This window comes from Erpetoichthys calabaricus, chromosome 10 (genome assembly GCF_900747795.2).
Source record: "Erpetoichthys calabaricus chromosome 10, fErpCal1.3, whole genome shotgun sequence".
Taxonomy (NCBI): domain Eukaryota; kingdom Metazoa; phylum Chordata; class Cladistia; order Polypteriformes; family Polypteridae; genus Erpetoichthys; species Erpetoichthys calabaricus.
The window spans coordinates 11595417-11610034 of NC_041403.2; the positions used below are offsets into that span (position 1 = coordinate 11595417).

At 38.4% G+C, this 14618-nt stretch overlaps 1 protein-coding gene across 1 annotated transcript in view; it reads left to right on the top strand.

Moving 5' to 3' along the window:
* Positions 1-13795, top strand: part of cmpk (cytidylate kinase) — a 70606-nt gene extending 56811 nt beyond the window's left edge. Inside the window, exons 4-6 of the mRNA XM_028810876.2 lie at positions 6123-6199; positions 6275-6371; positions 11688-13795. Coding sequence (XP_028666709.2) covers positions 6123-6199; positions 6275-6371; positions 11688-11729 — 216 coding nt within the window. The 3' untranslated portion in view covers positions 11730-13795. The remainder of the gene's footprint in view (positions 1-6122; positions 6200-6274; positions 6372-11687) is intronic.
* Positions 13796-14618: the final 823 nt, after the last annotated feature.

Below are 14618 nucleotides of genomic sequence, written 5' to 3' on the forward strand. Positions count from 1 at the left end.
CATTCAGCATCATTTCTTTACTCTTTTATTTTTCTCCTACAAAGTTTTAGTAGAAATGTGTTTACTTCAGCACCTAAAAAGCTGAAGGAAGAATTATGCTATTAACGTACAGAACTTTGGTGTAATGCTATTTGAACATTAGAAAAAATGTAATGAACTGGCATTATATTGACAATGTCTATTAGGTATGCAGATTGATATTGCTATTAATAATAATACATTTTATTTATTTCATTGGTGTCTTTCTAAACAGTCAAGGACACACGAACAATGGATAAAACACACACAAACAAAACTAAAAAAAAAATACAAAATCAGACAACGCAGTTATCTGTTAGAAAAAAAAAAATCCTGTGGGAGGGAATGACTAGGAGACGATACATGATCTTCACATTAAGATCACGGAAGACAAAACACCCACGAGACGAAAGAGAATGGCTATGGAACGTCTCGCGGGGATATATAACATGAGATTCTTGCAAGACACGCCCTACTTACAAGCAAGCAGCAGAGCATGGTGAGCAAAACAAATCAGTAGTGTAAAGGAATGCAGCACACACAGATACAGGCGTCTCAGTGCATATAAAGCATATAAAGGACAATACGTTATAAATGAAACGTCAACGGCTAAAAGATCGTATTAGCGCCAACAAAAGGAAATTAATCATCAGGACCAGTTGTAATTGAAAAAATAGCAGGACAAAGCAAGGTCTGAAATAAAAGGCAAAGAGCAGAAAACAGTCTTTTCGCATCATTCAATGCACAAAACGTAGATTTACACACTAATGGAACATACGCTATGAGAATCTGTGGTCCCGCAACAGTTGAAGCAACAACAAGTTTAATTTCAAAGAAAACACAATTCGGTCAGGTGTATATTTGTGATCATGGAGAAGAGAATCACAACGCGAGCAGCAGAGACACAAAGTGGCAAAAAGGACAGCGGCTGTACAGGCTTTCAAATGATCGAAGGGCAGCGCAACAGCAGCTGGCCCCCCCCCCATTCACAACACGAGCAGCGTTATACGTCCTGCAAGAAAGAGATGTAACCACGCCCAGGGCTGGAAATAAAGGACAATAATTGTTTTTACAATGTCACGAGAAACAAGGCAGTGAGCCGTCATTTAAAACAAGTCCACAGACATCTAACCTAGCAGTTGTTGGATTGCTTTTGGCAGACAAGCATCATGTGCTCCGAGCTCTTAAAACAACGACCTGCGACAAGCAGAACAGGCAGCTCACAAGCAGCAGAAAGACAGCAGATGATCTGATGGCATATCTTTAGCGTGTGTTCAGCCGCAAACCCCCTTCACAACATGAGCAGCATTATATGTCTGGCGAGAAAGAGAAGTAACCACGCACGCAGTATTGTTTTTACAAACGTTTTTAAAGTAAAAGTGAAAATAATGCATATTAACAATTCCCATGAAAATAACAATCTCTTTAAATTGTGTATCCGGTAAACCAAACACGGGGGTGGGCGAGCGAAGCGAGCAGGGTGCAGAGCCCCCTAGTAATCAAAGAGAAAAAGCAGTCTTAAACATATAAGTTTTAAGTTTAGATTTGAAAAGTGAGAATGAACCAATATTTCTAAACTTGGATGGTAATTAGTTCCCAGCTGCTCTGCTCCCCATGGTGGTACGACGAGCGAAGGGGTCAGTCAGGTAGATGTAGGAAAGAGAATCTAAGGGTGCGGGAGGGAATGGCAACATGGAGGAGGTCGAACAGATATGGAGGGGCAAGGTTGTGGATAGCCTTAAAAGGTAACAGGAGAATTTTGAATTCAATGCAGAATTTAACTGGAAGCCAGTAAAGCTGCTGCAAGACGGGAGTGAAATGGTGAATAGAGGGGGTTCTAGTAATGATGTGGGCAGCTGAATTCTGGACCAGTTGAAGAGATTTGCAAGAAAGACCAAAGAAAAGAGAAATTGCAATAATCCAAAGAGAGGTGACAAGGCTATGAACAAGGATAGCAATGGTGTGGGGAGTGAGGGAGGGAGGGGCAAATACGATTAATGTTACGCAGGTGGAAATATGCAGACCGGGAGTTGTTGTTGATGTGGAACTGAAAAGATTGAGTACTATCAAGGATGACACCCAGACTCTTAACCTGTGGAGAAGGGGAAACAGAGGAATTATCAATAACAAATGAAAAATGATCAGTTTTGGATAATGTTGATTTTGTACCAATGAGGAGAACCTCAGTTTTGTCACTATTTAATTTTTCCAAAAAAAAAAAAAAGTTTTCTGAAAAGCATGCAAAGCAATGGTTTCACACGGAAATCAACATAAAACGTCTCTTGCTGTGTTTTGTGGCCTCCAGTTTGCCGGGCATGTTTGGCAGGGTGGCTGCCAGGCTATCTTTGTGTGTTAGCAGCGTGTCGCAATATGGTTTATACCTCTTGTTATTATAAGTGGCGGCTCTCCCAGGCAAACGTTACCATAGGTGCATCAGCTTCACAAACCTATTCAGCACCACGATCAACTGGGGAGAGCTGATGCTAGTACCTCACATTTGTTTTCAATCACTTGTATCACAATCGGAGTCCAACAAGTCAAGAGTCCAATTCAGCAATAATATCCAAAATAACGTCTACAGAGTATTTTCCTTTACAAATTTGCTTTGATCTCTTGCCAGATGTCGATTCTATTTTTGCCGTTGTTTGCTCTTTGCTACTCACACTTGCACAGGGAATCTCGGTCAAACCAACAAAGCTGACTTTCCTCCCTGCAGAGAGGGTTTTGTCACCATTTACAGTTGATTACCACCGTCGACCCCTCCTTTTGACAAAAGTCGACATCTGCCCTGAAATGGTGAGGTACTTCTGAGTGTTACTGGAAATCAGAAAAACCTTTCAAATGGGAAGATGGATGCTAAGTGCAAACCTATAGCTGGATGTAGAAACTAATCTTTGAATGTGAAATCCAAGATGCGTTTTTGTATGCTTACCAAGTTATTATTCACTAGCCATGGTACCTGTCGAAGACACATATTTCCATCCATCCATCCATTATCCAACCCGCTGAATCCGAACACAGGGTCACGGGGGTCTGCTGGAGCCAATCCCAGCCAACACAGGGCACAAGGCAGGAACCAATCCCGGGCAGGGTGCCAACCCACCGCAGGACACACACAAACACACCCAGCAAACACTAGTGCCAATTTAGAATCGCCAATCCACCTAACCTGCATGTCTTTGGACTGTGAGAGGAAACCGGAGCGCCCGGAGGAAACCCACACAGACACGGGGAGAACATGCAAACTCCACGCAGGGAGGACCTGGAAAGCGAACCCAGGTCTCCCAACTGTGAGGCAGCAGCGCTACCCACTGCGCCACCGTGCCGCCATAACACATATTTTAAAATTTTTAAATCTATTGCCCTCCTGTCTGCTTTTATACTTCCCATCTTTGAAGACAACTCTCTCAGTGTGCTCCTTTACTCCTCCTTGTGCATCTCACATTTGCACTTCTTCTTTGCTCCGAGGGACTGAAGAAATACACCTTAGTTTTTTATTATTAAGTAGATTACAGTATTTCTCATTTTGATTTTTAAAGTTCATTATCTTAAGTCTTTATCTTCCTATGTTGTTTTCCACATTGCAGTCACCTTAACATAACTTATTCTTAAGCATACTTAGTTCATGGTTGTACGAGGCTGAATGCAGGAACCAATCCTGGACTGGGTGCCAGACACAAACTGTGACACTCTCGTCTTTAAAACTGAACTGTTTGTCTTTGGGGAATTTGGGAAAACTCACACAGATATAGGTAACAATGTGCATGCTACACACCAATGGAGACTGAGCCCTGGGTGCTGGATTTGAACCAAGAATACAGGATCCATGAAGTAGCAGGTAGAAATTCTTACCACAGCACTGCCCTTCAGTGCATTTATATTAATTGTAATCCTGGAATTTATCTGAATCTATTTTTTTTATCATAATGTGCATACATCTTGAAGTGCTTTTGTTATTTAATGTATACTGCACACCTTTTACATGATCTTTTCTTACATTTAAATCTGTTTTAATTAGCTTATGCAGTCCTCCTCAGGGATTTGTTTTTTATTTTTACTATTTTAGTTTGGTATTTTGATGTGTACTGCTTTTCAGGCAAATGGCTTGTTAATTAATATCATTAAAGTGTTGGGAAAACCATAAGGGTCAGGAAGCTGTGATTCGCTGTTCTGTTGCTGACCGCTTGACTGATAATAGAGGAGGAAAAGGCGCAGATGTCTGAAGAGCCGATTACAGATTTGGTATCATGTTATTACATGTGGTTTAAAATAGATGAAATTAGAGTTGGTAGAACTAGTATACTAGTGCTGATCTGCAGTGGTCGCAACATAACCCAGATGGTATTATATCTGTAAACTGTAAATCAGTGGCATTGTGGTGTTCATCCAGTCAGTGCCTTGTTTTTTTGTTATCTTCTTTTTGCATCATACACAAAACTGTGCAGAAGAATAAAGCTATATCTCCCTGACTGACTGACAAGTAATGTTTGAATATTTCCAGACAGCTCTCCTAGCTCTGAGACACAGAGAAATGCAACCTTACCAAAGAGCTCATTTACTGGTGAAAATAATTCCCAAAAAATAAATGGACGTTTTGCATTCAGTAGTCATTCACTGTTTTTATATGCCTTGCGTTGCTCTTTATTAGTTCACATTTGACTTGCTCCTACACAATTGTTTAGCTGGGAGTTTAAATTTATCTTTCCAGTTCATGAGAACCTTATTAGTCTCTCTATTATATATAAAAAAAAATCTTGGAAGGAGACGAGACATGTTTTCTTGGATAGACACTTCTGCGTCCTGCAAGAATGTTGGTGCGGTACACATGCAGAACAGGTTAAGAGATAATAGAAGTACGAAAATTCGAAAGTCTCAAAAAAAGGATAGGAAAGATCGCATTAGCGCAAACAAACGAAAATTATTACTCTGTGAAATAACGGAACAGCAAAAAGAGATTGAATATATTGTTCGGATTTAAACTTAAAGTCAGAGACTTGTAGATCGTCTAATTGGTGTTGCCTGCAAGAATTGAAAGATTCCAAAAACGTTGGCGCAGTATGAATTCCCGTGAGACGGGGACTTTCAACATGACATTTTTTCAAGTCACGTCCTATTTTCAACTATTTTCAAACAAGACCACGGTCATCTAACCTCTCAGTTGTGTGAATGCTTTTGTCAACCACACTTCCTGCGCTCTCAGCTCTTATAAATTTTATCAGGACAATAATTTTATATGTTCTAGATGACACGTCAACGACTAAGCAAAGAAGCAAGAGCATGGACAAACATTCGAAAAGAGAGAGAAACGATATTCACTCAGTTATATGTTGCGTTGTCACGATGAAACTCCAAACACAAGAAAAGTTAATTTCAAATATTGTTTTTTTATTAAAGTTTTAAAGTAAAAGTGAAAATAATGCATATGTAACAATTCCCATGGAAATAATCTCTTTAAATTGTATATCCAGTTAACCAAACCCCGGGGATGGGTGAGCAAAGTGAGTAGGGGGCAGAGCCCCCTAGTATTTTAAAATAAATTTCTCTTTTCCTGTATGTACCATCACGATAACTGTTATCTGTTCCTGTAAAAAAACAAATTGCCTTGCAGAGTGCAAGCATTAATTATTACTAATATTTATCAATATTGGTATCTATGTATGTGTGTTTGTGTGTGTCTCTGTGTGCGAACCCGACACCTAAAAGGGGCTAAAGATTAACTTCAGTGTACTAAAACATTTATATTACAACTTTTAAGATTTTGTACTTTATAATTAAATAATCTAAATGAGAACCGGCCATTCAGCCAAACAAAGCTTGTCAGTCCCTTTGCACTTAATTCTTCAAAAATGTTATTTTAGTCAAGTTTTGAAGGTCCTTAAACTCCTACTGTCTACCACACTACTTGGTCTCTTATTCTGTGGTTCTCTGTGTAAAGAAAAAACTTACTAATGTTTATGCAAAATATACCCTTAACAAGTTTCCAACGGTGTCCCTGTGTTCTTGACGAACATATAACTATATTATTTGTATGTGTACTGTTCCCAACACAGCAGTAATTCATAATGCAAAGATTTACATATTTTTTTGTTTCTTCTACTCTGAAGGTTTGCATTAATAGATGCTTGGAAAGAGGAAAGAGCAGTGGCCGTAGTGATGACAACAAGGAGAGCCTTGAAAAAAGGTAATGAGATAAACAAATACTACAAATGTTGGAAAATCTCAAGAGTTTATAAAAGTTGTTTTGTTTTTGTTGCAGGATTAAAACCTTTCTTGAGTCCACTAGGCCAATAATTGAGCAATATCAAAAGGTGGGCAAGGTTCGCACCGTTGATGCCTCCAAGTCATTAGATGAAGTAAGTTTTTTTATTTTGTGAGGATTTTTTTTTTTTCCATTTCAGAATTTAAATACTTTTTGAATGGCATTTACAGATCATTGTCAAACTCCAGTGACCAACAGTCTGGTGCTTTTAAATCTTGATATACAAAGTACAGTTGGGGAAAATAAGTATTTGATCCCCTGCTGAATCTTTAAGTTTGCTCACTTACAAAGGAATGAACAGTCTCTTTAACTTTTAAAGTAGTTTAATTTTAGAGGAAAGAGACAGCATATCAACCAAAAATCCAGAAAACACATTACATTAAAGTTATAAATTGATTTGCAGGTAATTGAGTGAAATAAGGATTTGATCCCCTACAACCTAGCTGGAATTCTGGCTCCCACAGATTGGCCGTGTTCCCATGTGGCACACAGATTACAATCAATCAATAATAATAATACATTTTATTTAATAGGCGCCTTTCATAACACTTAAGGTCACCTTACAATGAAATTAAACAACAGTAATAAAGTATAAAAACAAAGAGGATGATAAAATCAAATCGCAATAAGGGTACAGAGGTAGTAGCAAACATCAAAGATAATAGGCATTCATAATTGGTATGCCAGTTTGAAAAGTTTTGAGGGCAATTTTAAAATGTGTTATTGAGTCTAATTGATCGATATGAGAGGGAAGAGAATTCCCGAGTTGAGGAGCACTATGAGAGACGCTCAAGCTCCCACAGAACAGAGTTAGATGTGTGGTACAGAAAGTAGCGCTGCAGATGAGGATCTGAGGGAGCGAGAGGAGTGAATGTCTGTAGGAGATGAGTGAGGTAGGGAGGAGCGAGGCCGTGGAGAGCTTTAAAGGTTAAGAGTGGTATTTTGTATTGTATTCGGTAGTTAAAAGGGAGCCAGTGAAGTTGAGAGAGAAGAGGTGTAATATGTTCAGTGGATTTAGAACAGCAGGTTATTATCCTAGTAGCAGAATTTTGAATAAGTTGTAAGCGAAGAATAAATTTTTGTGGGATGCCAGATAGAATAGCATTACAGTTTTCTATATGTGAAGTGACTAAGGTATTAACCAATACTTCAGTACTGTGTTGCGTAAGAACAGGGTGAAGTCTAGAAAAATTTCAGAGATAGAAGAAGGCAGTCCAAGGAACATTACTTGTATGGGAAGAAAAAGAGAGGCTACTGTCTAGAATGACACCCAGGCTCTTAACCTGGAAAGAGATGTTCCTGTTAATGTTAATTAAAATGGAAGAACAGTTAACCTTAGCGAGTGTGGATTTAGAACCAATGAGGAGCACCTCGGTTTTGTTGCTATTTAATTGGAGAAAATTGTGAGTCATCCATGAGTTTATTCTCAATCAATCAATTAGAGATACTTCTGATCTCAGCTCGTTATGCGTATAAAGCACACCTGTCCACAGAATCAATGTCTTCCATTCCAACCTCTCTACCACTTTGGGTGAGATCAAAGAGCCCGGATGTTCACTGGCAAACTTGAGACAAGTCTGTACATGTGCCTTCTTGAGCAGGGGGACCTTGCGGGCGCTGCAGGGTTTCAATCCATTATGATGTAGTGAGTTATGAATGGTGTTCTGATATATATATATATATATATATATATATATATATATATATATATATATATATATATATATATATATATATATATATATATATATATATATATATATATATATATATATCTATGTGTGTGTGCGTATTTAATATATGCTCGCTTCACATGCTTGCTCTATATGTTTTTTTTCTATTTGGCTTTGAAATTAACATTCAAATATTTTTTAAACTTACACTTTTACTGTAAAACTTCAGTAAAAACAATTTTTTGAATAAAATTTTCGTCAATATTGCATTGAATTTTGATTCTGTGTTTGGACTTGCATCGTGACAACGCAACGTATAACTGCCGTGAGAGAATTTCGTTTCTTTCTCTCTAATAAATAAACGTGACTTTTACGAATATTTGTCTCTGTGATTTGTTAATGGTCATAGTAAAATCTATTCTAACGGGAAACGGTTAACGTTTTAATACAAATGGCATATCAAGATCTCCTTTGTTGTCTAATGTTATCCGGGGAAGATGTACTACATTACCTTTCTTGGATACATCCTTCTTTCAACAGTAATTCGGGCAGTGGAAGACCGGATGGTGTTAACAGTTGTAGTTATTGTTCGGAATATTGTAAGTTGATGTTTTCATCTTCCGCACAATCATCACCAACTGTTTCAGCATAGTCTGTTGTAGGGCTGCACGATAACAGAAAAAATGATTATCACGATTATTTTGCTCAAAATTTTTATCACGATTAATAATGACGATTATTCCTTTGGTAAATGAAGTCTGTGACCAAAGCAGTGTAGCCTCGGCCAGTTATTCACAGATGCTGCCCTAATCATATTAGCTGCGTTGTCCGTTGTGATGCACACAAGTCTTTCTTCCACCAAGCCCCAAGCGGACATCGCTTCTTTGAGGCCCACTGCAATAAACTCCGCTGTATGGTCTTGTGGGAAAAACGAAGTTTGCAAAAACTTGCTTTTCATCTCAAACTCGCTGTCAATAAAATGAACTGTCAAGCTCAAATACGGTTCCGCAGTTCTGCTTGACCATAAGTCGGTCGTGGCAGCAAAATATTCAAGGCTGAGCCTGAGAATTTCTCTTTCTATTTCTTTTCGGCATTTCGCATACAGCGAGGGCAGTGCAACATTGGAAAAATGGTTGCGTGAGGGAATGCTATATCTTTTATCAAGTGTTGCGATCATTTTGTTAAACCCCTCACTGCTCACGGTGGTTATTGGACACATATCCTTGGCTATATGGTACGTGATCGCCTCTGTTATTTCCCGGTGTCTTTGCGAGCTAGGCACAGGGCCGCTGCTGGCCAAATGGGTGCCCTAAGCAGAAATTTACTTTTGTGCCCCCTCCCCCACATATTACGGAAGTAAAAATAAAATAATAAAAGAAACACCTACTATAGGGGCCAAAATAGAACTTTATTCAAATAAAAGTAAATACATAAATAAATTGTATCATTTATAAATTACAATTGTAGCTCTACAGCAAAAAATACAAACTAAAATTACACTTTAAATAAAACATTTATAATAAATAAAATAAACAATAATAAACTGAAATAAAATCAACACTGTCATCTGCTGGAGCTTTCCAAAGTTCAAAATTTACAAAGGCACACTTCTGCTTTTTCTTGAGGCAAAGTCGTAAATGAGCTCTTCATATGATAAAGCCTTTGCTAATTCAGAGTTGATGCTGACAATTGCCAGACCACTCATGCGCTCTTGTGCCATAGATGAGTGCAAGTACGTTTTGATGAGCTTCATTTTAGAAAAACTTCGCTCAGCAGAGGCAACAGTTACAGGGAGTGTCACTGCTATGCGCAGAGCAATCCAGAGATTTGGGTACAGAGGTGAGGGCGCGCGCGTCATCACGCGTGCTTAGCCTACTCTGCGTTCACCGTAAAATGCAATATATACGTTTATATTTTTGTTTATTTGTATATGTATATTATTAATATTCATTTATTATTATAATATATAAAAACGATTTTTTTGAGCAGCTGGGATGGTGCCCCCCTGGGAGTTGGTGCCCTACGCAGACTGCGTACTCTGCGTATAGGGAGCGGCGGTACTGGCTAGGCAGATATGGTATTGCGTTGAACAATGTCCCTGATATTGTTGTCTGTGTTGTGGATGGCTGGTAGTTTTTTGTTGTTGCTGTTTGTGCCTTCAGTCGTTGAAATTCTTGATAGTGTACTTTGTGGTGGCTTTTAAGGTGGTTGATGAGGTTTGTTGTGTTACCTTGGGACGTTTGGACGGAACAGGAGCAAAGTTTGCACAAGACTCGTACCTGATCAACATCACATTCCTCGAAATCGAAATAGTTCCAGACAACTGAGTATGACCCCTTTTTAGGAACTAACGATCACACTTCTGCACGTTGCTCCGCCATCATATGTTTATTCTGACTGACTGTTATTGCTGCTATTGACTTCTACTGCTTCAGAAAGCGCTTGCAATCTAGACGCAGTAACGTCATAGTGACGCAGTCCAATCCGTAAACTCAGCCCATAAAAAACAGTTTGGTCTTTATACTGTAAAATCGCGACGATATTTATTAACTGATCGTGGGTCATAAATATCGTTATCATGAGAAAAAAAAGATTAATCGTGCAGCCCTAGTCTGTTGATATGCATTTAACCAATTTGCAGTGCAACTGCTTGACAATTTTCGCATCAATTCATTTGACTTCATCGCTTCTCGGTGTTAGGATTGCCATTGTACTCATTTCTATTTCTTTTGTTGATATCCCTTAACTTAACCTGAACTTAAAGTGAAGAAAATGTAAAAATTTATAAGCTGAGAGAGCAGGAAATGTGTCTGTCAAAAGCATTCACACTAATGAGATGTGAGTGGACCGTGGCCATGGTTGAATATGGTTGAGAGGAGGGCGTGACTTAAAACAATCTCATGTCAAAAGTCTCGTCTTCCGGGATAATGCGTATATGTGTATATGTTGTAACAGAGGCGCTATATAGGCGCCTGACCCGACATAGATAGACACGGAGGCACGTATAAAATGAACAGCGACTTTATCTTCCTTCACCCGTGGGCGCATGTCTTCCCCGTGACCCACCCACAAGCAATACACAGTCCCAAATACCACACAAAGAACCACAACACCACTTTTCTTCCTTTACTACCACTCCTCCTCAGGCTTAATCCTCCTCCTCCCGACTCTCGCTCTCGAGTGGTGGTTCCTGGCCCTTTTTATAGCCCACCCGGAAGCGTTCCAGGTGCTTGACCACCTTGTCCTAATTGGACTTCAGGGTGGGCCTGAAGATTCGTCCAGCCGGGCTGTTGACTCCATGCAGCTCCCCCTAGTGGCCATCCGAGCTCCCAACCAGGCTGTGGAAGACTCCATCTCCCATGGAGCCATGCGACAGGTTGGGGGATCACCGTCCGCCAGGGAGGCTGCCACCAAGCGTCCCGGGGGAGGTATTGAGCTGCCCATGGTTACTCCCCAGAACAGGTGCAGCAGGGGCGTTCCTGCCAGGCATGGGACCCGGCTGTCCGTCACAATGTATATGTATATGTGTATATATATATGTATGTATGTATGTGTGTGTATGTATTGACCTATTTATGTATTTATTTTTTAAGATATTCTGTAGAAAGCCAAATTTTCCCCTGAGAATAAACAAAGTTGTATCTGATTCAGAAATAAGTAGTTTGCAGATCAGTTACTGTAATGAAATGAACAATTTGTATGTATAAATGTAAATAATTTACATTTGTATCTTTCAGGTCTTTGCAGAAGTACAGAAAATTTTTGACAAAGAAGGATAAAGCCTGGATATGAACTGTTGCCTTCAGACACAGTTAGCCATTCTTGAATATTTTTTCAGAGATTCCTACGCATTCTTTTAATTTTTTTTTTATTTTTACTTGAAAACATTTTGGTTTTAAAAAAAAAAAAGTGCATAATTGAATTAAGAAGAAGAAAAAAAAAATGTTTACTTTTGGGTAGAGAATGAAGTGTGGCTGAAAAAGTGAAAGTGTTGTGATCCTGTAACATTTCGCGGGTGCAGAGTGTTAGAGATCCCCTCCAAAATTCACAGGTAGATTCTTTCCTGGTGCATATGTGTGTTAGAGCTGTCAAAAGGGCTGGACCCTCCTCGAGATAGTCACTTGTTGAAAGGTTTTATGCAGTCGGTGAGCCAACACTAAACAATGCTGTTGGCCTGACCCAGAAGGACCAAACTACATAACATTCAGTCTCAGGATAAAAAAAATTCAGTCATAGGTTTATCTGTACAATTTCTTGAGGACTGCAACATTCTGCTTTCAGTGTGATGTACTGAAACTTTACCTTATCATGTCTTTAATTTGGCTACTACCTTTCCGTAACGTCCATTATATACAGAGATTCAGACGAAGAGCTAAAAAGCTTTTCTTTCATCATGCAACCTTTATGTACCAGTTATGTAGATTAGCTGGGATTTTTTTTACTCTACCTGATATGTTCTCTATGAAAATGTAATCAAGTTTACCTTCTCTTTTGACAGATTACCATTTTAATACATTGATTTGGGAAGATTAATACCAATTTTGTTTGTTTTTCTGTTTTTTTATCTTTTGGACTTTTTTCAGACTAGTTAGCTTTCAGCGGGCTTTTATGCATCTCAGTCTCTCTAAAAGTTTCCATATGGCAGGGTGGAGTCCGGATTGCTTACTCTTTTATATATGCCAACATGTGTTTGGCATCTTTTTGGTCATTTTACATATTAAGAGTTTATGATTAAAGACTCCTGGTGTCTGCAATTCCAGCGATGCAGCGAGCAAAAGAGGAATAGCGGATATGCAGCCTTGGCAAATGGTAATTATATAGGACAAATGATGGACAGAAATGCAATAATAAGATCTTTTAGGTCTGATGGGGTGGTTTACTTTTGCAGTCTCAAAATCTGAAATCTTCAGTTGCCTTAATTTCTATTTAATAACGCTGAGGCAAAATAGATGATGTGCACCATCTTATTTTTGGCTTCATTGGCTGCTCTTAGAATATGGAGTTCAGATTTTTGTATATATACACACGTGTGAGTATATTATATATGCGTATTATATACACACATATACAGTACATACATGCAATTTATATGCACATATGCTTATATATACTGAAATGTGTGTGTTATCTATATCTATATATCTATATATATCTATATATATATATATATATATATATATATATATATATATATATCTTTCTAGCTTTGCACTGAAAGGCTGTACAGTTCAGATTTTGACTTGAACATTTCCTAATTCCTTCCCGTTAGCCCCATTTTCAACAAGAGAAAGGATGAATGAAAAATTGTCTCTATAGTAATTGTGATGTATACAAAAGTGTCCTAGGAATTAATTATATTAAGAGAGCTGTTATTTTTTTTTAATGCATATTTTAAATGTTTTATGTCATATTTTTGTTTTCTTTTTTGCCAACTTTTTTTTTTTTTTTTTTGCTCTGAAATGTTAACTTTCATAAATATTAAGGTAGCCCAAGCTAAAGGTTGGTTCAGGTTTTAAACTTTACAGGAACTTATCAAGCTAATAAATCCTTCAGTTTTATTCACTTGTCAACTAGCACAGCACTCTTGTAGATTTCTTTGTCCAAATCCTTTTGTTTTATTTTTAGCCTCCAGCTCATTTTCTGCTCTTTTAGCCTTCATTTCCCTCCCCTTTTGTGTAAACTGTGGTTTATTTCATGAATTGTTCAAATATTATTGTTGTTAAACTCACGGTGAAAGGACCATTACATGTTTAAATCAGGCATTCTTTTAATCTACATAGGACAAAACAAATCATGATATGCTGAAAAAGAAATATCTCACAAAATATACCATTCTTGAAACCTCCCTTTGTCTTGTTCTTTTAAGGTATTAAATTCTATTTTGGAACTGTGTTCTTTTTTTATATATAATGAAGACAAAGCTTTTTTTAAAGTGTGTGTGTGTGTGTCTGTGTGTGTGTGTATATATATTTACAGTGTGCATATATGTATATTGTAAAATGATCAGACTCGACACACTTGAAAAGGTTTTGGGCAGCCACCCATATATTATCCCTGGCTGCAATGGGTTGATTTTTGAACAAGAGATGTTTCTCTGTTGGAGTCCAGAATTGAACTGCTGAAAGTTTGCAAAGATAACGGCTTTAAGGGATCAAACCAGAAGTGACGTTCTTCTGACATCAGTCTGTGTGCCGGAACTGCCATCCTGCTGGGTACCGGAACCAGAAGTGACGCTGTCATGGGTGCCAGAATTGGAAGTGACGCCATCAACGCTGAGTCAGACAGGTTTTCCTGCAGCTGGTCTGCAAAAATAACAAGAGAAGGTTTTGTGCACCCCGCCACCCGCTGGCATGGTGTGGAATTACCTTCGCTTGGTCCATACTACGTCGTCCTACTCGCACGTGCATGACAATGTACAGTGCATCCGGAAAGTATTCCCAGCGCGTCACTTTTTCCACATTTTGTTATGTTACAGCCTTATTCCAAAATGGATTAAATTCATTTTTTTCCTCAGATTTCTACACACAACACCCCATAATGACAACGTGAAAAAAAGTTTACTTGAGATTTTTGCAAATTTATTATAAATAAAAAAAATTGAGAAACCACATGTACATAAGTATTCACAGCCTTTGCCATGAAGCTCAAAATTGAGCTCAGGTGCATCC